Source organism: Hibiscus syriacus, unplaced genomic scaffold, assembly GCF_006381635.1.
Source record: "Hibiscus syriacus cultivar Baekdansim isolate YM2019G1 unplaced genomic scaffold, ASM638163v2 tig00111569_pilon, whole genome shotgun sequence".
Classification (NCBI taxonomy): Eukaryota; Viridiplantae; Streptophyta; class Magnoliopsida; order Malvales; family Malvaceae; genus Hibiscus; species Hibiscus syriacus.
Window position 1 is genome coordinate 380,753 of NW_024063123.1, and position 26,444 is coordinate 407,196.

Genomic DNA, 26,444 nt, shown 5'->3' on the forward strand with positions numbered 1-26,444 from the left:
TATAACAAAAAGAGAATAGAGTCTAAGCTTCAAAGATCTCAAGCTTTTCAACTTAGCCCTTCTTAGTACTCAGGTTTAAAGGATTCTATAATATTCAGACTCTTTTGCAGGGAGAGTATTGAAAGTGAAGTATTTCCCTAATCAGGAATTCCTTGATGCCAAGTTTGGGAATCATGCATCTCACTCTTGGGAAATCATCTTTAAAGCTAATGAGTCTCTAAAAGAATGATACTTTTGAAGGATTGGATATACTGGTCGGACAAGAATGTTTTTTAACTCATGGGGAGATTTTCCCTCTGTTAGTTAGACAAGCTCTTATTTTGACAACAATGACAATCTAGCCAAATGCATGGACTTCATGCTCCTTTGAGTGCCTAGATGGGGTGAAGGTAAGATTAAAAGGGTTTTTTTTTCAACTGATGATGCGAACAACGTGGTAGGGACTCTCATTGCTCATTCTAGAGAAGATGAACTCATTTGGATCCATCATAGTTCTGGATACTTCTGGGTAAAATTAGGATACAATTGGCTCTTTCTTAGGAAATGAATATCTAGAGACAATGAAAGAATCTGGAAGACCCTTACCAAGCTTCCTATCTTACCGAAAATCAATATTTTTGGGTGGAGGATTAGTCACAATTATGTTCTGACAGGAGAAAAACTCATGAACGCTAGCCTTTTGAAAGGAGGTTGCCTATTTTTGTGGAGGTGTGACGGAAACATTAATGCATCCCCTTAAAGATTGCCCCAATCTTCTTATCTCATGCCTCAAATCTTCCATCATTGAGTGGAAGGGTGATTCATGCAAAGCTTGGTTGAATTGGGCTGCCTCTCAACTTGATCTCATGGGTTTGGCAAGATTAAGCATGCTACTGTAGAATATCTAGAATAGACGCAACAAGTATGTCCGTGATGGAGAGCTATATAAGGACAATGATGTTGTTATCACGGCTTGAAACTTCTATTCGAAATTCTTTGAAGTTAAAGATGCATGGACACACAACCAAATGACCAACCATCATTCTCAGACATGGAACCGATCTCCGACTCTTATCATTAAGATCTATGTGGATGGATCTTGTAGTTTAGCCAACAACATCGCGACCATCAGAGTCATTGCTAAAGACAATAATGGTATAATGGTTGGTGGGATGTGTAGAAAGCTTCCTCCCCTGTTTTCTATATAATAAACCGAAGTCAAAGCGGTCACTCAAGGGCTAAAATTTACGATTAAGAATGGTTGGAACAATGCAATCATTGAAGGTGATACAATCTCCATTGTTAACAAACTCACCAATCGTAACGAGGATGTTTCCACAATCAGATTTTTTCTCAACGAAGCTTGAGAGATTTTGGCCTCTAATATTCAGCTCAAGGTGTTTTATGTCAACCGAGAGGCCAACCGGGTTGCTCACTCTCTTGCTCAATGGACTTTGTCGATTCCCAATCTGTTTTGGTTCTATTATGATGAGCCTGATCGTATTAAAACTGATGTAATACACGATGCAATTGGTATATAATGAAATTCACTTTACTCAAAAAAAAATTTGCCTCAACTATTTTAAAACGATAAGATATAATGCCCTGCCCATCTTGTTTACTACAGTTTCTTGCATTTGTTATGTGTTCTTTTTATATTTCTTCAAAGTTGTATGAGTGGACACGATTTATTTTATTGAAAAAAATTTACAGTTTAATACTTAAAATAATTTATTTTGATTATAGAAAAAATGTAATATGAGAAAGAAAAAAAAAATTATAGTATGAAATGTACATTATCATATTATTTCCACGTATTATCCAAAAATCTACAAGTCAACCGCCACCTTTCAAACAAACACAATATCCGCTTGTCTCCTACCCTATATATCGGCTCAACCGAAGATGGACAAACTCCATGTGAACCAATGACAAGAGAATCCCTACCATCACTTAGCAAATTAAATTCCAGTTTTAGATTACTCTCGAACTCCTACTATCACCTTTATCCACCCCTCTCTTCTACTAACTGCCATATTCTTTCTTTTCTTTTCATTTACGTCCCCAAATTCCAAAAAAGAAAAGAATCAACCACCATGGCCGCCAACACACTGATCAGCTGTGGCACACCACTGCTTTCCCTTTCTTCCTTTCGTCTTCTAACTCGAAGTTCGCCAGCGCTACGCGGTTGCCTAGTTTCGGCGCCACTGTCAGCCACCGTGTTAGCATGACGGCCGACTGGATGCCTGACCAGCCTAGGCCTCCTTATCTTGATGGTTCAGCCCCAGGGTACGGTTTCGAATTGTCTGTTTTCCTTTTTTTTTCCTTTCTATTTTTATAGTATTTCTTAAAAGTGAGTAACTTCGACTCCATTAAAAAATGTTGAATTTTTTACTGAAATTAATAACTTCGATTACTAGTGGCGGATGTACAGTTTATTCAGGTGGGTAATTATCCATTCTAAAATCTGAATTTTATTTTATTAGTTATTTATTTTACTAATTATTCCCTTCATATTTACTTGTGTGCACCCGTACAAAAATTTTGTGTTTTTAATATATATATATATATATATATATGAATAACATTTTCAGATGTACTTCTAATTTCATAAAATAGACTTAAAAAGTTTCAAATAAAATTAAAGTTATAAAACAATACTCATGAATTTGAATAACTCAAATTTTTTTAAATCAACTCAATAAATTACTTGCTCTTAATATTTCTTACAAATAAATCTGTGCTTTATATGTTTGGTTTTCAGTGACTTTGGGTTTGACCCGCTTAGACTTGGTGAGGTGCCAGAGAATCTCGATAGGTACAAGGAATCTGAGATATATCACTGCAGATGAGCTATGCTTGCAGTTGTACGTGTTTTCTTGGTCAAATTATGGATTTAGTCCCTCTACTTTTATTTTGAAATGCTTAAATTGAGATGCATGTAAAATTTTGCAGCCTGGTATATTGGTTCCCAAGGCTTTGGGGTATGGAAATTGGGTAAAGGCTCAAGAATGGGCAGCGATTCCCGGTGGGCAAGCCACTTACTTAAGCAACCCTGTTCCATGAGGAACTCTTCCAATGATATCGGTCATCGAGTTCCTCACCATCGCCTTCGTAGAGCACCAACGTAGCATGGAGAAAGATACCGAGAAGAAGTACCCCGGTGGTGCTTTCGATCCCCTGGGATACTCCAAGGACCCTAAAAAGTTTGAGGATTATAAGGTCAAGGAGATCAAGAATGGAACAAACTTCAAACCCTTTTTCTTCAGATAATATACTCGAATCCGATTCGATCTAAACCAACCCGAAGACCTTTTAGTTTGTTGATTGTGATTGATCTTTGTTGTTGTTGTTTATAGGTTGTTTGACAATGTTGGCGTTCGTCGGATTTTGTGTTCAACAATCAGCTTACCCGGGAACCGGACCATTGGAAAACTTGGCGACTCACTTGGGCTGATCCATGGCACAACATTCATCATCCCCAGATCAATTTCGCCTTGAGATGATTATGGAACCTTTTTTAATATATTGTTCAATTACCCGTTGTGTAAAACTCCCTATGTAATCCATAAACGATGTAATGAATCAGGGTTTCACGACTTTGCTATGTGTAATTAGACAATTTACCTATATTTCTATGGACCATCAACTCTTCATTTCAGAAAAAAAAAATGTTTGGTCCTTTACTTATAAATTACATTTGAGCACATCAAAATTAGAGACGATAACGAGCAGGGTCATATTTTTTTCTCATCTAAACTCTGCCCAAAATTTGAAATCTTTCATCGCATCCGATTAGACCCAAGTTTTGGAAAGCTCCATCAACTCGAAACACGATCTATTTCTTAGGTCAAAAATCGCACATGACACGACTAATATATATCATTTTTATTAGGTAAAATGAAGACATAATTAAAAATAATAATATAAAAGATATACTATTATAACTATCTATAAATATATAAGATATAATTATATTAATATTATGTTGAATAAGGTCGATTTTTTTCACCTAAACTCAAACTTGACCCAACTTCACCCTTAAAAAATTCGAATCTAAATTTTTAAAATAAATATCAATCTGATCATATCATAATCTGTTAGATTTGAATGAGTGCCAAACATCTATGGATTGAAATGAAATCGCCATTTCTAATTGAGAGGTCAAACAACTATAACATGAAGGATACCTACTCCCAAACTAATAAGCTTACCCATCTCGTCCCATCATAGCTTCTTCAAAATTAGCATTTTAAATATTAATAGCATTACAACTTATTGAGCGACCTTATAGTAAAAGTAAATGTTATTCTCCTTAAAAGATCTGAATTTAAACAACGTTTATAATGTGCATAGCATGACTAAAAAATTTCTAAATAGAAACTACTAAAAAAATTCTAAACAGAAACTATTAAAAGATCATACTAATATCATCATTCTCAAGCATTAAAAGAATGGTAGAAATAGCATTCTAAAAACATTGAAGAGGGGTAATTTCTTTGGGAGCACACATTAAACTTTATTTCAGAACTTGAACATCATCAACCAAAACATAAACATGGCACAAACAAACAACAAAAAGTGATAAAATAATGACATAAAATTATGAGCTCCGAGTTTTGACATAATGGCCTGATTGAAGGTTGTAGACGACTAAACCATCATTCTCAATAGAAGATCCCTAGTTCCTCACAGTTGTCACATTCTTCAAAAGCATCTGTACAACGTCGTGAGATATCCTTGCAGCTTCATTCTTCAAGTGATTGATCTTTGCATCCGTTTCGATCTCGAGCCGCTTCACATTAGCCCCCGAGTCTCCGCTACTCTGCATGATGATCCACAACCACGGATAAGAATCGGAATTTTTATTGAAGACTTACAGAAATTATGTAACTATGAGATATTTAAGAGACAGACAGATTCAATAAAAGGATCCATTTTTGAATAACGATTGCGATAAAAGCCAAACAAGGGTCAGTTGATCATGTATAGAATTTCGGCACATTGCTGTCATTGAAACACGCTAGATCACGAAATCAACGAATTCATACCTCGGCTACCTTCTTCTGAAACTCATGCTCCACTTGAGCACGGTATTCAGCAATCTCTTTCTCTGCCTCTTCCTTGGCCTGTCTTAGTCTGGCCATTTTTGCTGACGAAAAGAAAAAAAAACAGAAGTGAGTCAACATCAAATCCTCCAGAAAAAGCAACAACTGCTACTATTAGAAAAGCAACCATGAAAGACAAGTCAACTTCTCTTCTACATTTAGTTCACATCTTATTATTCACTAAGATTGCATCAATTCAAAACAATTAAGAAAAATAATAATTACTTTCTCCAAGAAGTGAGAAAAATACAGAAAATATTAATAGTGCTACCATTTCTTGCAGCGTTGACAATGTGCTGAGCGTCTTGTTCTGCAGCTAGCAACTGTTGGATACCGCCCTTGTTGGCTTCCATATTTGCTGAATTTGGTTACAGTAACTCTGAAATTAAGATATTTTTTGGGGGTGGGGGTGCAAAAATAGTACTTTAGTAATTGTATAGCTATAAAATGAAGTAACATAATATACAGAATAAAATCCATTGGAACAACAGAAGGTCATCTAATAAACATTAACATGCACACACAAAGACTTTATAATACCCAATTCACACCACACTATCGACATCCCTAGCTCAGAAGTCAGAAATTTCAATTAGCATTTTTAGGTCCATTCCAAATTCAAAGAGATTTCAAAGACTCCAAGGACCTTATTTTCATGCCTACCAATGAATTAGATGTGTATTCTAAGGCATCCATGTAAAGCATTTTCCACGATTAAAGCCATAAACCCAAAGGCAAGCAATTCAATCTAAGTCAAATTCAACATCGAAATCCTTTGATGCATCAAAATCTCATGAATTAACATTATTTGATCCCCAAAATGATAGACAACAATGCCACCAAATAAAAAAGTTAACTCTTTAACTCAATCTCAGTAATCTCCTTCAAAATTCTCAAAAACCCATTCTCAGTTAACTCAAAATCAATAAAAAGATCAGGATCATCAGAATTCGCAACAAACAAAACTCTAGTTTATAAGCAAATTAGTACCTTGCACATCAAATCTAAGTCCATAAAAGGGCAGGAAAAGAATATCCACAAAAGGAATTCACTAAAAAAATTCTAAGTGAATTAAAATTATCCATCAACTAAATAGTCAGATCAACATTTTTTTATAAAAAAAAGAGAGCTTTTAAATTTATATAATTTCCAAATCGTTTAATACAGCGAATTATTAAGTTAAAAAGAAATGATCTGTAGAGTACAACAATATCAACATTATGGGCAACGAGAGAGAAAAAATAAACAAACTGTAAGGAAGAAGTAAAGAGAAAGATTGGAAGAGAAGACATACCCTAGAAAAAAGCAATGATTTGAGATTTAACCAGACAATTTAGGGGCGAATAAATCTTGGTGGCTTATTTAAAAGAGGTGATTTCGCCAAATGACCACTATACCCTTATTTGTCTTCATAAGAAATACTACTGTAAATTAATTTTCATATAATGTTATATTTGTCAAATTTAAATTGAATTTTAAGAAAAATAATAATTATTAACTAACTATTAAATATATCTATCAAATTTTAAAATATTATAAATGTAACTAATTAATTCAAACCAAGTATTTGTATATTAAAATATAAATAATATATTATTTCATATATGAATTTATTGTTTCTTTATAAATCTATGTTTTTAATCAGTTTGATATCTAAATTTATCAAACATTATATATTTAATTTTAAATGAATTAAATTATTTATTTTATTTTAAGTTATAACAAAATGTAATCTATAATCTACATTATACTCTCAAACATTTGAAATTGATATTATAATTTCATAATTGGGCTGGTGAGCTGGCCAATCAAAATACAACATAAAAACGTTCATGTATCGAGCTGATAAAACCTTACTTTTGTTTAGAGATGGGTCAAAGGGACTTGAAGAGGACGATCGTCTTCTTAAAAATTTTAAATTTTTATATAATTTATGTAACTTTTTATTATTAATGTTTTTTAAATTCTTAAAATTTTATAAGTTTATCTCTTATAGCAACTTTCGATAGTAGTTTTTTTTATAGCTAATACAGAAAAACATAGATCAGCTTATGAGCCTTGATCATCATCCATAATGCCGCAACCTCACACGGGATTTCCTGATACAACATTGTTCCAACCGGTTTCCCCCTAGCCATCGAAGCAAGTTTGTCAGCTACCTTATTCACCTCACGATAGGTATGGCCAACTTTCGAAACCCAATTCCTCTTTAAGAGATAGGAAATCAGCAGGACAATAGTGTTCCCAATGTCTTCGTGAGACTGTCGATTAAAATTGTCAAAATTATCAGAACGTGAAACGTGAATTTTTGAAAGGCCCGAGCATCTGAAATGGTGACGTAATGTAATGATAGGCACTTGAATTAATCATAAAAAAAATGTTTGGGCACCTATCTAGAAAAAGCGATATAGTTTGAGCACTGATTTTCTAATTAAGCCATTAACAAAAGCTGAAAGTTCTCTCCAAACATAACATATAATCGATAATCAAACGGTCGATCCGACAAGAACGATGATGATGATGATGAAGAAGAATTCAATCATATACCTATAACAATCAAATACGTAGTATTATACAACTGATAAGATAACAATAAGCCAAGCATTGCCAGAAACCTACTGCAACTGTGAAGAATGCAGTCATTAGTCTTCAAGTTGTCCAAAATATTATCCAGTTTATTGCTTCCCATTTCATTTTGTACAATTCCTCCGTAGATGGATTTTAGCGCCCAAAACAACTGCCGTATACTGCATCAGTTATCTTCTTCATCGATACAAGCTGAATAAGGTAATTCATGTCATGCAGAAACAAGCAAAGATGTTATGCATATGGTTAAAAGGGAACGAAACAAAACACATATAAACCGGGTAGGAAATCCATCGATGTGAAGCATGATCACGTAGCGTAATTCAAAAGCAACTCCAGAAAACCATAAAGACTGCAATCAAGGGATTCACTGTGCATGCCTAGTGCATAGACATCTTTGTAAGCATCGATTCCGACGAGAAGAAGCTTTGGGGGAAAATGTTAACTTCACCGGAAAATCCCATCATAAAGACCATCAGTCAAGTATAACAACTCCCAAGAGCAACACCAAAAGACAACCAGCTTTGAGTCACTTTTATGATAGCTGTAATGAAATTGCTGTCCAATTACCAATGCATATACTTTCAAAAATGCTGTCTAAATTAGCATTAGAATTAGAACAGTACATGCTACAAAAAGAAGGGCAAATGTCAAACCAATTTTTGAAAGTTTTCGTGTCATCAAATCGGAAGCAATACAAAGGTAAAATAAATATTTTCCCACAAGGCCATTCTCAACTACAACTAAAAAATTTCCATCTTTGAACTTCATAATTCTTTGCAACTTAAAGCTCAAAGACAGTAGCTTCTCAAGTTTAACTTTATATCTCTGATTTTAGGAGCAAAAGCGGGCTTTCCTTGTTTGGTCACTTCACTCTCATTTCATCAGCAATTCGGAATTATATGACAAAGTTAAACATGCTAGCATGAGCTTCCACCATACAAGGCTTGTACTATTATGACCCTAAATCAAACAGCTTAAGCCATATCTTTTTAGCAGAATCAATGAAATATGATCACATAGATTATTAGCACGATCATCATTCGAGGACGAGGATGAAACCGTATGATCCGTCACTTTATTTGAATGACTGAGCAATTTAATCAAGTAATATGTCAAGAAAAGGAGGTAAATTAACTTGCTGCAAGACTTCCAGTTTAAGACAGAAACATAAAGAAATTTGTACTGAATTGCTAAGTTGGAATTATTGAACGAATAACCCCCACAGAGCACAACCTTTCTAAACCAATTAATCAAAAGAACAATTGTAACCCCCAGACCCGGTCTGTAAGTTAGACCCAAAACCTAAGTGGTCACATGTCCCATTTAGAGATTTTTTTTTAAATATCTTACAATACATTAGATATAATACATAACAAAATGTATTAATAATACAGATATATCCAAAATGATAGCAAATACATGTCACAAAATATAACCGAAAAACATATAGAGATATATGTTCGTACAAAAAAAGTAGTTGATCTCCCCTGATGCCAAATCTGCTAGCTTACAGTCTGCTGTTATCTGAAAAAGGGTAAAAATTATAGAATGAGCTAAAAAGCCCAGTGTGCTTCAAACAATGTATAAAAACATACTAATAAAATATTTCAGTAAAATCATTTCATCAAACATGTTTGTTTTATTTAAAATACGAACACTACCTCCATCCGTCACGAACAAAATGTGTAGGTTCCCCAGAATCATACACCCCGTCACGTCCAGTAAGGCCCTGAGCACAAAGCCGAAGAGCCTACAAGTATTCTTCCTCCAACAATATTTCCCCCAATGTCAGTAATAAACAAGTATGTATTCAAGTAAAATTGGTGAATAATTCAAGCTTTTAAAAAAAATCATATACCGAAATACATAAATCAGATATTAGGAAATCAATATTCAGGAATTAAGTATTATGTATTATGTCATAACAGTATTATGAATTATTACCAATCTAAAACGATTCAAATAATATTTTTAAAATAGTAAAATAACACTGTCATGAAACACACCTGTAACAGTCTGAGAAATCAGATAGGGAAGCTTATTACTAGGTTTGTCGACCACGCTCTGCTGCAGCGCTAGATCCTACGAATTGGAAAAATCCATATTAGAATCCTAATATAAATAATCTAAATATTATTTAAATAATATACGGAAACTTACCGGTAATTCTTGTAGTACGTGGTTCAGGCTGATCTAACGAATGAACAACTCCAGACCTAACTGATCCTCGTTCAGGTGAAACACGAGTACCTTCATAAAATGTTTTACTGAATCAATTCCTTAACCAATTCTCATATAAATAATCCAAATACTAAAATACTAAGCCTTTTTTGGTTCACATGCTTGATTCAGGGATTTTGGGTCAGAATTTGACAAAACGGACTTCGGAATCAGATTCATGACATCGAAAACATAAAATATGACCTTCCGAAATTCTGAATTCTAGGTCAAAATCAAAGTCAACGGATTTGACTAACGATTCGGAGACTTTCGGGTTTGAATTTTGTGAAACGGACCCCAAAAACAGATTCGGGTCGTCAAAAATGTCAAGATAGGTATTCTCGGAAAAGATTAACGGTTGTTTAATAGCCGGTTGAAGCCGATCAAAGTTCTGGTCAAAAGTGGTCCAAAATTACGAAAATAGCATCATTTTAAAATTAATTACCAATATAGCACCATTTTCAAAATATTTACTAAAATGTCATTTTTTCAAAAATTACAAAATAGCATTTTAAAAAAATTACAAAAATAGCACCATTTTCGAATTAATTCCCAATATGTCACCAATTTCAAAATAATTACTAAAATGTCACCCGGTCAATAGTCAACAGGTCGGGTCGGGTCAACGGGTCAAGTCGGGTCAAAACTGGTAAAACATTGAAAATAACCGGTCATTTTGAGCTTCCCCACGCGCAGTGGCGGCGCGTGGGATTGTTTATGGCAGCGTAAAATTCACGGAAAAATTTCTAAAAATTATTTTTAGCGATTTCTAGATACTTACAAAGATCGGTTTAAATTTTTAAACGGCAGAGAGCTCGATTTCATCAAATTGAAAACTTTAACCGCTTCACCTCCCCACGCGCCGCCGTCGACGGAGACCGTGGATGACACCGGCAGACTCGGAACGGTACAAGGAACACGATGGTGCGGGAGGTGTCGTAAACGGAGAAACGATCGGCGATGAATTTAAGATTTTCTCGGCGATTGAGCTAAAAAAAACGTCGAGACTTTGACTGGAAATTCCCAGCGTTTGGCAGTGTTTCGCTTTAATTAATTTAAGGGGTTTGTTCCTCGCTCGATGATGAATAGGATGGTGGTTTCAAAACGACGATCAAAATTCGGACGGCGTCGGGATCGTTGTCGGAAGTTGACGTTGGGGAAGGAAGTTTAGGCTCAATTTAGAAGCAATTGGTTTTTGATTTTTCAGAAACCAATTGCCGTATATAATACCAAACTTCACCAACTTTCCTTGGGTAAATTCAGGGCTTGGTCCCTGAATTTTCTTTAACTCTAAAACAAGCTACAAATTTTTAAAATCTTTTAATTTAGTACCCAAATTTCACCAAATTACTTAATTAAAACCTCAAATTACAATTATATTTTTTTTTCAAATTTCCGGGTTGTTACAATTCTCCCACTCTACAAGAAATTTCATCCTCGAAATTTACCTTATGCAAATAGATGAGGAAATTGAGCCTCCATTACTCCAATGTCTCCCAAGTAGCTTCTGAGGGACTACGATTACTCCACTGAATTTTGACCATTGGAATATGCCTATTCCGAAGAACTTGTTCATCCCTCTCTAAAGCCTGAACATGCTCCTCCTCATATGAAAAATCAGGTCTTAGCTCTATCTCATCAACTTGAATGATGTGATCTGGATCTGGATGGTATCGCCTCAACATAGACACATGAAAAACATCATGAATACGACTAAGCTGGAGAGGCAACTCAAGCTGATAAGCAACAGGTCCAACTTTCTTAAAAATACGATAAGACCCAATAAATCGCGGACTTAGTTTACCCTTACGTCCAAATCTCAATACCTTCTTCCATGGAGATACATTGAGAAAAACCTGATCTCCAACCTCAAACTCGATATCCTTACGTCGCTTATATGCATATGATTTCTGCCTATTGAATGCCTCTTTTAAGCGATCACAGATCAATCTGACAGTATCTTCAGTCTCTCGAACCAAGTCTGGACCTAAAATTTTTCTATCATGCAACTCTGTCCAATATATAGGAGTACGACATCTATGTCCATACATAGCCTTGTACGGTGCCATGCGAATACTTACCTGGTAACTATTATTGTAAGCAAACTCAGCTAATGGCAAGAAATCTTCCCAACTACCATGAAAATCAATCACACAACCCCGTAACATATCTTCCAACACCTGAATTACTCGCTCAAACTGTCCATCAGTCTGAGGATGAAAAGATGTACTGAAATTCAAACGAGTACCCAGAGCCTCGTGCAAAGCTTTCCAGAACCTGGAAGTGAATCTTGGATCTCGATCAGATATGATAGATAACGGAACACCATGAAGTCTAACGATCTTAGAAATGTACAACTTAGCGAGTTTGTCCAGAGAATAATTAATCCGGATAGGGGATAAAGTGCGCTGACTTGGTGAGTCGATCAACAATCAACCAAATAGAATCCTTTTTGGAAGGAGTCAGAGGAAGACCAGTAACAAAGTCCATCGTAATGCGCTCCCATTTCCACTAAGGAATCTTAATTGACTGTAACAATCCAGATGGATGCTGGTGTTCTGCCTTAACCTGCTGACAAGTCAAACACCTCGCCACAAAATCTGGAATATTTTTTTTCATACCAGTCCAAAAGTAACGCTCCTTGAGATTACTGTACATTTTGTCCCCGCCAAGATGCATAGCATAAGGACTACTATGAGCCTCTTGAAGAATAACCCGTCTCAACTCATCATCTTTAGGTACGCAATAACGACCGTGAAAACACAAAATACCATCCTGATTCACAATATACTCTGAACTCAATCCCTGCTTAACTTGTTCAATAATGGGGAGAAATGAGCTATCCAGAAGTTGTTTGGTCTTAATCTCCTCAGCCAAAGTGGGTTTAACCTGCAACTCTGCTAACAAACTGTTATCATCAAATAAACTCAAGTTGGCGAATAAGGCTCTGAGATCTGATATCGTCTTACGGCTCAAGGCATCTGCCACTATATTAGCCTTCCCTGGATGATATTCTATCTCTAAATCATAGTCTTTTAGAAGCTCCAACCAGCGACGTTGTCTCAAATTCAATTCTTTCTGAGTAAGTAGATACTTCAGACTCTTATGATCAGTATAAATATAATACTTTTCTCCGTATAGGTAATGTATCCAGATCTTTAAAGCAAAAACCACGGCAGCTAACTCCAGATCGTGAATAGGATAGTTACGCTCATGCGACTTTAATTGACGCAAAGCATAAGCGACAACCTTCATATCTTGCATCAAAACACAACCTAATCCAGAGTGAGAAACATCACCTGTAGATAGAAAAATCTTTCCCAGATTCAGGTTGAATCAGTACTGGGGCTTGAGTTAGAACAATATTCAGTTTCTCAAAGCTAGCTTGTTGGTTCTCAGACCAAACAAATAGAACATCTTTCCTCAATAGTTTCGTTAGAGGAGTTGCAATAAGGGAGAACCCCTCAACGAAACGACGGTAGTAACCAGCTAAGCCCAAGAAACTACGAATCTCATAAATGTTCCTGGGTTGCTTCCAGTTCAGAATAGCCTTCACTTTGCTTGGATCCACCCGAATACCATCAGTAGAAACGATATGTCCAAGAAAAGTCACTTCGCTGAGCCAGAACTCACACTTGCTCAACTTAGCATAAAGCTTATTCTCCCTGAGAATCTGTAGAACAATCTTTAAATGCTCCTTATGTTCTTCTTCACTTCTAGAATACACCAGTATGTCATCAATGAACACAACAACAAACTGGTCCAAATAAGGTCGAAACACCCGATGTATTAGATCCATAAATGCAGCAGGGGCATTTGTCAACCCGAATGACATCACTAAAAACTCATAATGCCCATACCGGTACGTAAAGCAGTCTTCGGAATATCCGAGTCTTTCACTTTGAGTTGATAATAACCAGACCTCAAGTATATTTTTGAAAAGATAGAAGCCCCTCGAAATTGGTCAAATAGATCATCGATTCGAGGCAGAGGATATTTTTTTTTAACCGTGAGCTTGTTCAGTTTCCTATAATCGATACAAAGTCTCAATATCCCATCTTTCTTCTTGACAAAGAGAACTGGGGCTCCCCACGGTGATACACTAGGTCGGATAAATCCCCTATCCAACAACTCCTGAAGTTGGACTTTCAGTTCCTTAAGCTCCTTTGGGGTCATACGATAAGGAGCCATTGAAACTGGAGTAGAACCAAAATATACTTCAATTTCAAACTCAACCTCTCTATCCGACGGTAATCCAGGCAACTCCTCGGGAAAAACATCAGAAAATTCCTTGACAATTCGGATGCCTTCAATATCATATTGAGAATTCCTGGTATCCAATATATATGCAAGAAACACCTCGGAACCTTTCCTGATCATCTTCTCAGCTACCAAAGCAGACACAACATTCGTCAGAAATCCACGGTGTTCCCCGATCATTACAATATTTCGATTATCTGGGGATCTTCAGAATAGCTCTCTTGGTCTTAAAATCAATATTTACTCGATGTTTATCCAACCAATCTACGCCGAGAATCAAATCAAACTCTTCCAAAGGTAACTCCATAAGGTCGTGTTGAAAACATTTTGATATTTCAATATAACAAATTAAGTTAAATGGATTTTAAGATTTTCCAAAAAGATTTTCTAAGTATATTCGATATAATTATTCGAATATCAAAATAATACTCCAAATCTTTCAAATGTCATTTTTAATCCTTACTCAAGTGTAAAATTAAGTTTTAATCTTAAAATAATTTCAAAACAATTTTACAAAATATTTCGAACCATCTCAAAGCCAAAAATTCCAGATTGCTTAGAGGGAACCGATTCCCCCCTGAATGGTTTGGCTCCGAGAATTCCAGTATGCTCGGAGGGAACCGATTCCCCCTCAGGGGTACCAATTCCCCCTGTGTAACGGTCGAAATATTTGAATTTTACACTTAGGGAACCGATTCCCCTTAAGGGTACCGATTCCCCCCACGCTCCAAACTGTTTTATTAATTGATTTCACACTAAAACGACCATATTATCTTCATTAATGATCCCCAATGTTCAGAAGTGATTTAAGGTGTATTTAACAAGCTTAGAAGCCATTGATCAATAACAAGAAACATCAAGCAACTAGAATCAAGAGAGAATCAAAGAGAAATCATCAAACCTCAAGTTTGAGCATTTCAAGCCTATTTTTCATTCAATATTCATTTTGCTTTCAAGAACACTTATTGTGCTCAATTGTATTCATTCTTGAGTGTTCTTTTCTTTGTTCTAGAATTGTGCAAACAATCTACCTTGTGAGGATTTCCTTGTAAGTTTGCAAATTTGTATTGTTCTATTTGGGAGAGAGTGTTCTCAAGAATTTGGGGTATAATTCTTGAGGGTTTGTAAGGTTACTCTTTGTCCTTAAAAGAAAGACAAATTAGTGAATTTGTGGAAAATCCTTAGTGTGATAGCTAAGGTAGTGGACGTAGACTATGTTGAGAAAGTCAAACCACTCTAAATTGCTGTGCAATTTCTTTCAATTTTCTGCAAAAGCTTCCACCAAAATTTTTATTGCCAATTCACCCCCTCTTGGCCAATTCCGTCAATCGATTAACTCAAAAATTGGCATCAGAGCCTAACTCATTTGAAGGTTTAATCGCCTCTTGAGTCGATTCAGGAAGAGTTATATCGATAATCAAAGTCATCAATGGCCTCTACTTCAAACTTCGACTCCGATCTCGATTCGATGCCCGTCAACAAGCCTCTTTTCTTCAATGGGGCTAATTATGCCTATTGGAAAAATAGGATGATGTACTTCATTCAAGCAAGTGACATGGGAGCATGGAATGTCGTAGAAGAAGGATACTTCAAGCCTCTCACTCATCCAAGATTATGGAGTGAATGAGAGACAAAAATATTCCAGCTCAACTCCAAAGCCATCCATATCATATTTTATGCTCTTGGACCAGATGAATACGAAAGAATTTCATCTTGTACAACTGCCAAAGAAATATGGGATAAACTTCAAGTCACTCATGAAGGTACCGATGAGGTAAAGAAATCTAAAATTAGTATTCTAACGCATAGCTATGAAAATTTCAGGATGAAACCAAATGAAGATATCAAAGCTATGACAGATAGATTCTCAACGATTGTCAATGGTCTCAAATCATATAGAGAGATCATTTCAAATGAAAAGCTTGTGAGGAAGTCAGTCTACTCCCTCCCAAAATCGTGGCAATCAAAGAAGACGGCAATCATCAAGTCTAAGGATCTAACATCCTTAACTCTTGAAGAGCTAATCGGTTCACTCCTCACTCATGAAATGATGCTTGAAGATGAGGTGGACCTTGATAAGATTGAAGAGACACCAAAGGAGAAGGAGAATAAGAAAAACATTGGAGTTGCTCTCAAATCCACAAAAAAAATTAGAGTGATTTGGATGAAGATGACGATGACAAGGATGACGATGACAAGGAAATGTCATTGTTTGCCAAACGGTTCAGAAAAATGATGAGACCTTACCGAGGAAGAAAATTCAAACGAAATGAAGGCCTAAAAAATGAACCAAAAGAGAAGGACCCGATCATTTGCTATGAATGTAAAAAGCCGGGGCATGTCAAATATGATTGCCCACAACTGAAGAGAAAGAGTCAATCAAAGAATAAGCACAAGACTCATGTGGCTACATGGAGCGATGAAGAAGGTTCCGATGAAGAGGAACAAGAAGTAGCAAACTTGTGCTTGATGGCATTCGGGGAAGATTCTAAGGTAACCTCTAACTCATCTGATTTTGATGATTTATCCTATGATGAGTTATTAGAGGAATATAATGGGTTGGCTACGGATTATGAGAAATTGTTTTTAAAATATAAAAATGATGTTTCAAAATTAAAAAATGAAAATAAACTCATATCCAAAACCAACAACGATCTTGAAAGTAAAATCAAAGATTTGCAAATCAAACTAGAAGAGTTTGAAAAGAAAATTTTGGATTTGCAAAATTTACTTTCAAAGGTCAATGATGATCATCAAAAGAAAATTAATGATCTTAAAACTTCTTTTGATAAAGTTGGAATAAAACGTTTTAAAAATGGAGAAAATTCAAAATCCAACTTTGTTAGAAAAAGTTTTAAAAACTACAATCATAGAGGTCCCCAAAGAACCTCTAATGGAAAAATCGTTAGAAGTATATGGGTTCCTAAAGACCTCATTAGTACTAAAGATAAGGATATCCTACACAAATGGATACCTAAGGGGACTAGGATTTTGGAAACTAATGAATATGGACCCAAAAGAATTTGGGTACCAAAAATTAGAAATTAATCTATGTTTGTAGGAAAAGGAGCATTGCTACAAGGCACGAGAAACAAATCCAAATTCATGGTACCTTGATAGTGGATGCTCAAGACACATGACCGGAGACAAAAATCGGTTCATTGAGCTTAACGCCAAAAATGGAGGAGAAGTGACTTTTGGTGATGATTCAAAAGGTCATATTGAAAGTATTGGTACTATTGGTAATACCTCTTCCATACAAATTAAGAATGTTTTATATGTGAATGGATTAAAGCATAATCTATTGAGTATTAGTCAATTTTGTGATAAGGGATTCAATGTCATGTTTGATATTAATGGTTGTAAAGTCATTGACATTGCATCTAATCAGATTATGCTTGTTGGTCATAGAATAGGAAATATATACATGGTGCATTTAGATTCTATTGATATGACTAATTTGTGCCTAGTTGCTAAGGATGAACATGATAGTTGGTTATGGCATAGGAGACTAGGACATGCTAGTATGAGTGTTTTGCAACGGCTAACTCAAGGTGATTTAGTTCGAGGGTTGCCTAAGCTTAAATTTGATAATGATAAAATCTGTGATGCTTGTGCTAAAGGAAAACAAAAACGAGTTTCTTTTAAATCCATTAATGACGTATCAACTAGTAGAGTATTACAATTGATCCATATAGATCTTTTTGGGCCAATTTAGGACTACTAGCTTGGGTGGAAAACAATATGCATTTGTCTTGGTAGATGACTATTCTAGATATACTTGGGTTCTATTCTTAAGTACTAAAGATGAAGCATTAGAAAAATTCATCACGTTTTCAAAAGTAATCCAAAACGATAAAGGTTACTCTATAACTAGTGTTAGGAGTGATCATGGCGCTGAATTTGAAAATCTTGGATTTACTGAGTTTTGTAATTCTAATGGTATTAGTCATAATTTTTCAGCACCTAGAACCCCTCAACAAAATGGAGTTGTCGAGAGGAAAAATCAAACTTTAGAAGAAATGGCTAGAACCATGCTTTGTGAAAATAATTTGCCAAAATATTTTTGGGCGGAAGCCACAAATACCGCTTGTTATGTTGTAAATCGAGTAATGATTAGGCCTATTTTAAAGAAAACTCCATATGAAATTTTCAAAAATAAAAAGCCTAACATTAGCTATTTTCATCCTTTTGGATGTAAATGTTTTGTTTTAAACAACGGTAAAGAAAACCTTGGCAAATTTGATGCTAAAAGTGATGAAGGAATTTTTCTGGGTTATTCCTTAAATTCTAAAGCTTATCGAGTATTTAATAAAAGAACTTTAGTTGTAGAAGAGTCTATACACGTTGTTTTCGATGATAATCCCTTTTCGAGGAAGGATTCTTGTGTGAATGATGATGTAGGTATTATAAATACAAATGAAGTTAGACATGACGTTGAAGAATCATCATCAAAGGAAGAAACAAAAGATGAGGTAACTCATGATCCTCTTGAGAATCCAACCATTGAAGAAAGGGAAGTATCTTATCCAAGAGAGTACAACTATGTCAAGGATAGTGAGATTATAGGTGATCCATCCAAAGGGGTAACAACTCGATCTTCTCTTAGAAATATTTGTAATTATGTTGCATTTATTTCATGCGTAGAGCCTAAGAATATTAAAGAAGCATTAAAAGATGAACATTGGATTATGGCTATGCAAGAAGAATTAAATCAATTTGAGAGAAGTAAAGTATGGACATTAGTTGAAAGGCCTAGTAATAAATCTACTGTAGGTACTAGATGGGTATTTAGGAATAAGCTTGATGAGAGTGGTAAACTTGTTGCTCAAGGGTATACTCAAGAAGATGGCATAGACTATAATGAAACATACGCTCCCGTAGCTAGGATGGAAGCAATTAGAATGTTATTAGCATTTGCATGTTTTCATGAATTTAAATTATATCAAATGGATGTTAAAAGTGCATTTTTAAATGTTTTTATAAAGGAAGAAGTGTATGTGGAACAACCTCTAGGTTTTGAAGATTCAAAATTTCCGGATCATGTTCTTAAATTGACAAAAGCATTTTATGGTTTAAAACAAGCTCCTAGAGCTTGGTATGAAAGAATGTCAAATTTTTTAATTGAAAAAGGTTTTTCAAAAGGGAAGGTTGACACTACATTGTTTTTAAAGCATAAAGGTAAAGATTTATTAGTAGTTCAAATTTATGTTGATGATATAATATTTGGTTCTACTAATGATGTTCTTTGCCAAGAATTTTCTAAGTTAATTCAAAGTGAATTCGAAATGAGCATGATGGGGGAGCTCTCATTTTTCTTGGGACTCCAAATCAAATAAAGAAAAGATGGCATCTTCATCAATCAAGCTAAGTACGTCAAAGATATGCTCAAAAAGTTTGGATTGGAAAATAGCAAACCTCACGACACTCCAATGAGCTCTTCAACAAAGCTTGACTTAGATGAAGGAGGTAAATGTGTAAATGTTAAATTATATAGGTCAATGATTGGCTCTTTGCTTTATCTAACTGCAAGTAGACCGGACATTATGTTTAGTGTTTGCTTATGTGCTAGATTTCAATCATGTCCTAAGGAATCACATTTACTAGCTGTTAAGAGAATCTTTAGATACCTTAAGGACACTCATAGTTTAGGACTTTGGTATCCTAGAGACTCTAGCTTTAGCTTGCATGCCTTTTCTGATGCGGATTATGGAGGATGCAAATTAGATAGGAAAATCACCTCCGGTACTTGCCAATTCCTTGGAAATTTCTTGGTTTTCAAAGAAACAAAATTGTGTTGCATTATCTACCAATGAAGTCGAATACATTTCAGCTGGTAGTTGTTGTGCACAAGTTTTATGGATGAAACAACAACTTTTTGATTATGGAATTGAAGTAGGTACCATTCCTATCAAGTGTGACAATACTAGTGCTATTTGTCTCACTAAAAATCCCATCCAACACTCTAGAACTAAGCACATCAAAATAAGACATCACTTCATTAGAGACCATGTCACTAAGGAAGATGTAGTTCTAGAATTTGTTGATACTTTTGCACCAATTAGCGGATATCTTTACAAAACCTTTAGACAAGGAAAGATTTTGGACACTTAGGAGAGAATTAGGTTTGACCAACCTATCTTCACTTAGTGTTTAAAATAATTTTAGCACTTTTAAGACTAAATGAAAAATACTTAATTTTTTATTGCATTCATTGCTATTAGTTAGGGGGAGTTTATGATTCTTGATGAAAAATTAATTTTAAGTTTAAATATCGTTTAAAGATTAATTTGATTGTTTGAACATGATTAATTTTCAATATATGAGTTACCAATATCACTAGAGAAAATTAATTTAGCATTTTGTGTGTTTAAAATCGGATTTTAGCATTTTGGTGCAGAGGGAACCGATACCCCTATGAGGGAACCGATTCCCCCTTTGAAGGGGAACCGATTCCCCCCACAGGGGAATCGATACCCCCTGGGGTTCTGGTTTTATCGGGCAGAACCCTTGGTTTTGGTTCAAAACCTTTCTTTCTCTCATTGCCGTCGTTCTTCCCCTCTACTCTCTCAAATCTCCATTTTTGCCTCAAATCAACGATTTTAATCGGAATTCACTTCAAATATCATCTTCTAAACTTGCTAGCATCATTAAAATCGTGCAAACAACATCAAAATTCACTCAATCTCATCTTTCAAGGTAAATTTTTCTAAAACTCTCTATTTCATTGATTTTGAACATAGGACTAGTTTTAATTAGTTCTAGATAGAAATAATGATTGGACATTGATTGTTTAGTGATTAGAAACTAGATATTACAACTAATTTCATCAAAAACACAAGAATTTTCCAAAAATTTAGAAATTTTTGAAATTAAAAAAAATTGTTTTTCAAATTATTGTGTTTTAATTGAATTATGTTGTTGTTATGAAAACTATACATATATTGTTTCTCAAAACTGTATTTTTCAAAAGTTTTCAAAAACTTTGCCCATTAGGATTGATTTAGATAACCTTGAAATATTGAGGACTCAATTGAGTTTTGGGATTGATTGAATTGCATACATGCGTTTTCTAAATTACAGGTTATCCATCTATTCCGATTTCCTAAACAATGTCCAATCCTAAACGTGCTAGGTCATCTTCTAGTCGCTCAAACCGTCAATCCAACCCTCCTCCAAATCCTCCTCCTATTCCTGAAAATCCAATTCCTAATCCTAATCCCATTTATCCTAATTTGTCTATTCAAAACTCGTGCTTCAATCATCCTGGTCCTAGAAATCATCATTTTTGGTATTATCAATATTTCGAGTCTTACAAAATTAGAGAAGAACGTATCCCTTCTCGTCAAGCTATGTTAGATATTAATTTTAAATATCTTCCTCTTTTACAAGAGTAGAAATTTGACAAACTCTTTGAACTTGAACCCATTGTCTACCATCAACTTGTTCGTATCTTCTATTCTAATGCCGTTTGTGTTAAAAACCGAACTGAAACCGAAACCATAGGAGTTCGTTCCTACCTCCTAGGACAATTCTTATATATTGACTCGGCTTACATAGCCAATGCATTCGGATTAGATAATGATGGTATTTCAAATGAAAAACAAATTTTAGGTTCTCGTTATAAAAGAAGAGATAGTGCGAGTGTCTTAGACCTTCATGAACGTTTTCTTCATATAATGATTTCTTGTGGTTTCGACCATCCGGAGGTCGTTATTCTACTCTTAGAGCCTTGGATCTTTGGTGGTTACATTTTTTCGAAAACAATATTAAAATAAACCTACCTCAGATCATTTTTGTTGAAATTGTTGAAACCGTAAATCTTGTTCCTAACAAGAAACTCTATTCATCTCTAGTTTACGGTTGCATTTTGAGTAATCTATTTTCTAAAGCCGGGCTTAGAGTAGGTCTAGATGCCTCATTTCCTATAAAGAAACAAATTAATCTTCTTTCTTTAACGAGAGCGGGATGGATAAAGGATAAGGAAACCAGTGAATGGGTATGATCGTCTGAAAATAATCCGGGAGCTAGTTCTTCACGAGCTCAACCAGAAGCTGACGACGATCCTGAGCTTCAACAATTAATGCGAGACATCAATGAAGCCGAAGATGAGCCTGAACAGCCTGAGGAGCAGCCCGAGGAGCAAGCACAACAAACGCATCAAATGTCTCCATATTTTTAATCTTTTATGGAGACATTCGATTTCCGATATGCTACCATGGATTCACGCTTTACTTCTATAGAGTCACATTTATCCACAATGGGAGCTCAACAATTAGAAATCCTCCGAGAGATGCACACAAACAACGCTTCAATGAATGAACGTATTGATGCACTCTCACACGAGATGGCCGCTATGCGAGCTCGTTTTCCTCATCCTGATCCGGGTGTTTAATTTTGTGTTTAGCTTTATAACTTTGAACTAAAAGATTATTGTTTCAACATTTTGAATATTTTGGATTGTTAGACTTTGGATTTGTTTGGATGTTTGAACTTATATATTGTGTGGTTAAATTTATTCATTATTGCATCATTTACATCATGTTAGATATATGACCAATTTTGCCATGTCACATTAATTATGAATATTGATTATGAAACTAATGGCTAACGTTTCTCTTGCTTGTGATCTTAGAAGCTTAAACTATATATAATTGGCTAAATAATTTGATAACCTTGTTTAAATTATTTTAAAATGTCTTTTTGATTTAACAAAAAGGGGGAAAAGTGTTAAGTGTTTTAAATGGGAGAAGTGTTAAAGTAAGGGAGAGTAATTCTCAAAATCTTAAAATTACTAAAATATTTTGTTATATCAAAAAGGGAGAGATTTTTTGAAAACATTTTGATATTTCGATATAACAAATTAAGTTAAATGAATTTTAAGATTTTCCAAAAAGATTTTCTAAGTATATTCGATATAATTTCAAAACGATTTTACAAAAATATTTCGAACCATCTCAAAGCCAAAAATTCCAGATTGCTCAGAGGGAACCGATTCCCCCCTGAATGGTTTGGCTCCGAGAATTCCAGTATGCTCGGAGGGAACCGATTCCCCCCAAGGGGTACCGATTCCCCCCTGTGTAACGGTCGAAATATTTGAATTTTACACTTAGGGAACCGATTCCCTTTAAGGGGTACCGATTCCCCCACGCTCCAAACTGTTTTATTGATTTCACACTAAAACGGTCATATTATCTTCTTTAATGATCCCCAACGTTCAGAAGTGATTCAAGGTGTTTTTAAGCAAGCTTAGAAGCCATTGATCAATAACAAGAAACATCAAGCAACTAGAATCAAGAGAGAATCAAAGAGAAAGCATCAAACCTCAAGTTTGAACATTTCAAGCCTATTTTTCATTCAATATTCATTTTGCTTTCAAGAACACTTATTGTGCTCAATTATATTCATTCTTGAGTGTTCTTTTATTTTTCTAGAATTGTGCAAACAATCTACCTTGTGAGGATTTCCTTGTAAGTTTGCAAATTTGTATTGTTCTCTTTGGGAGAGAGTGTTCTCAAGAATTTGGGGTATAATTCTTAAGGGTTTGTAAGGTTTCTCTTTGTCCTCAAAAGAAAGACAAATTAGTGAATTTGTGGAAAATCCATAGTGTGGATAGCTAAGGTAGTGGACATAGACTTTGGTTGAGAAAGTCGAACCACTCTAAATCGCTGTGCAATTTCTTTCAATTTTCTGCAAAAGATTCCACCAAAATTTTTATTGCCAATTCACCCCCCTCTTGCCCAATTCCGTCAATTGATTAACTCAATAGGTCGGCCAGAAAAATCTCCCCATTGATCTCTATAGGACACTTTCTAAAAATACGATCTAACATAATGGACTTGCCTAAAAGACTTTGAACTATCACCGAATGCTCAGTATTCTCAACAGGAATATTTAGACCCTCAGAAACGGAATGTGATACATAGGAATTGGTAGAGCCACTATCAAACAATGCAAAGTAAGGAACTGAATGAATAGTAACAGTACCTGCAGTCATATTAGGCCCATCACGATCTTGTTGAAGTCTGACAGTGTAAACCAATGCAGGCTGTCTAGCATCAGAATTGACTGTACCCCTACTCTGAGATACTCGGCCTCTATTAGCTGATCCTGGTGCTCTGCCCTGACTATGACTCACCGCTGGAGTCTGAATAGTACTCTAAGTACGAGCGGGAGTACGAGCTGGTGTCTGAACAGAACGAGGTATCTCTGGACAATCCTTCAAATGATGGTCACCAGACCCACATTTATAACAAGTGCCCAATTTCATCCTGCATTCCCCAAAATGATGTTTCCCACAGTAATCGCATGTTGGCAAGGATTGCGACCCAAAAGAACCACCATGTCTAGAAGATTGAACAACTGAAGAACCAAATACAACATGTATGCCACTCTTACCACCTCTCTGAAAGGATTCACCCCTGCCTCTCTTGCTAGGGTGTGCTGAAGAATCAACAGAACCAGAAGGCCTCCTGAATCGGGTTTGAGCTCGATCAATATCTCTCTTGTGCTCCATACCCAGTCGCTCTATTTCCTCAACAGTCTTGGCTATCTCAACCAAAGCATCAAAATTCCTCTCTCGGTGGGTAGCGACTCGACTCCTGATCTCATACCTGAGTCCATTCTCGAACCTCAAGCATCGATCTATCTCCGTGTCAACAAGTCCAGGAGCATAACAGCTCAATCGGATGAACTCCACCTCGTAATCCATAACAGACATATTACCATACTCAAGATTTGAAACTCCTGGCGTCGCTCCTGCAGATATCTCTCTCCGATGTAGGGACTCCGGAAGCGCGTCTTGAAAAGATCCCATGTTAATTGGTTCCTCGGAATACTACCAGAAATGGATTGCCACCATCTGAAGCTTTCTTTCTTCAACATAGTTAGGGCCCCTTTTAACTTTTGCTTAGGTCTGAGGTCCATCTCATCCATAATCCTCTCTGTGTCCTCCAGCCAATACTCAACGTCTGTCAGAGGTCCACCAGTAATACCCTCGAATGGAACTACACCAGCAACAACCAAAGAATTTGAAATCTCAACCGCAATCATATTACTAGGGCTATGGCAGCTCTTTGAAACATGCAGAATATAGCTCTATTAATGACGTATTCATTCACGTCAGTATCCTCATCTCCAGTGACAGGAGGATCTCTCACAGGAGTAAACTGGTCATCATGAGAGAGGGTTGGATCTACATAAGGAACAGGAGGATCACGTGGAGACATTGGATCGTCGATCGTAACAGAAGGTCGAGCGACTCGCCCTCGACCACGTCCTGTCCTACGACCTCTAGCAGCACTCATCGTTGGATCTATAAGGCTCTACAGAAAGAGTTTAAAACATATGTCAGATTAGCATCAGGGATCTCGAGAAAATTTTAAATCATAAAATAAGGTGGCATTTTTTTTATTTCTTAAAAATCTAAAATTTAGGACTCATATACAGTCCGAGTGTTTAAAACCGAAGGCTCTGATACCACTAAATGTAACCCCCAGACCCGGTCTGTAAGTTAGACCCAAACTTAAGTGGTCACATGTCCCATTCAGAGGTTTTTTTTTTAAATATCTTACAATACATTAGTTATAATACAGAAAAAAATGTATTAATAATACAAATATATCCAAAATGATAGTAAATACATGTCACCAAATATAACCGAAAAATATATAGAGATATATGTTCGTAAAAATAAGTAGTTGATCTTCCCTGATGCCAAATCTGCTAGCTTACGGTCTACTGTTATCTGAAAAAGGGTAAAAACTATAGAATGAGCTAAAAAGCCCAGTGTGCTTTAAACAATGTATAAAAACATACTAATAAAATATTTCAGTAAAATCATTTTATCAAACATGTTTGTTTTATTTAAAATACGAACACTACCCCCATCCGTCACGAACAAAATGTATAGGTTCCCCAGAACCATATACCCCGTCACGTCCAGTAAGGCCCTGAGCACAAAGCCGGGGAGCCTGCAAGTATTCTTCCTCCAACAATATTTCCCCCAATGTCAGTAATAAACAAGTATGTATTCAAGTAAAATTGGTGAATAATTCATGCTTTTAAAAAAAACATATACCGAAATACAGAAATCAAATATCATGAAATCAATATTCAGGAATCAAGTATCATGTATCATGTCATAACAATATTATGAATTATCACCAATCTAAAACAATTCAAATAATATTTTTAAAATAGTAAAATAACACTGTCATGAAACACACCTGTAACAGTATGAGAAATCAGATAGGAAAGCTTATTACTGGGTTTGTTGACCACGCTCTG

At 35.5% G+C, this 26,444-nt stretch overlaps 1 protein-coding gene and 1 pseudogene across 1 annotated transcript; one reads left to right on the plus strand and one right to left on the minus strand.

The window, feature by feature from the left end:
* Window positions 1–1,936: 1,936 nt before the first annotated feature.
* On the plus strand, window positions 1,937–3,267 carry LOC120165086 (annotated as a pseudogene).
* A 1,206-nt stretch (window positions 3,268–4,473) lies between these two features.
* On the minus strand, window positions 4,474–6,413 carry LOC120165085 (V-type proton ATPase subunit G1-like). Its single transcript, XM_039174674.1, has 4 exons — window positions 6,382–6,413; window positions 5,359–5,466; window positions 5,031–5,131; window positions 4,474–4,804 (listed from the first exon to the last, which is right to left on the minus strand). Exons 2-4 carry the CDS (start codon window positions 5,438–5,440, stop codon window positions 4,661–4,663), a joined length of 327 nt encoding a protein of 108 aa, XP_039030605.1. The 5' UTR covers window positions 5,441–5,466; window positions 6,382–6,413; the 3' UTR covers window positions 4,474–4,660.
* Between the last annotated feature and the right edge of the window lie 20,031 nt (window positions 6,414–26,444).

Bases quoted from the DNA above. Each gene is read 5' to 3' on its own strand.
- LOC120165085 (XM_039174674.1), bottom strand. From the start codon at position 5,440: ATGGAAGCCAACAAGGGCGGTATCCAACAGTTGCTAGCTGCAGAACAA. The intron at 5,132-5,358 runs GTAGCACTATTA...TCTTTTCGTCAG, and splicing joins TGTCAACGCTGCAAGAAATG to CAAAAATGGCCAGACTAAGA. The intron at 4,805-5,030 runs GTATGAATTCGT...ATCATCATGCAG, and splicing joins TTCAGAAGAAGGTAGCCGAG to AGTAGCGGAGACTCGGGGGC.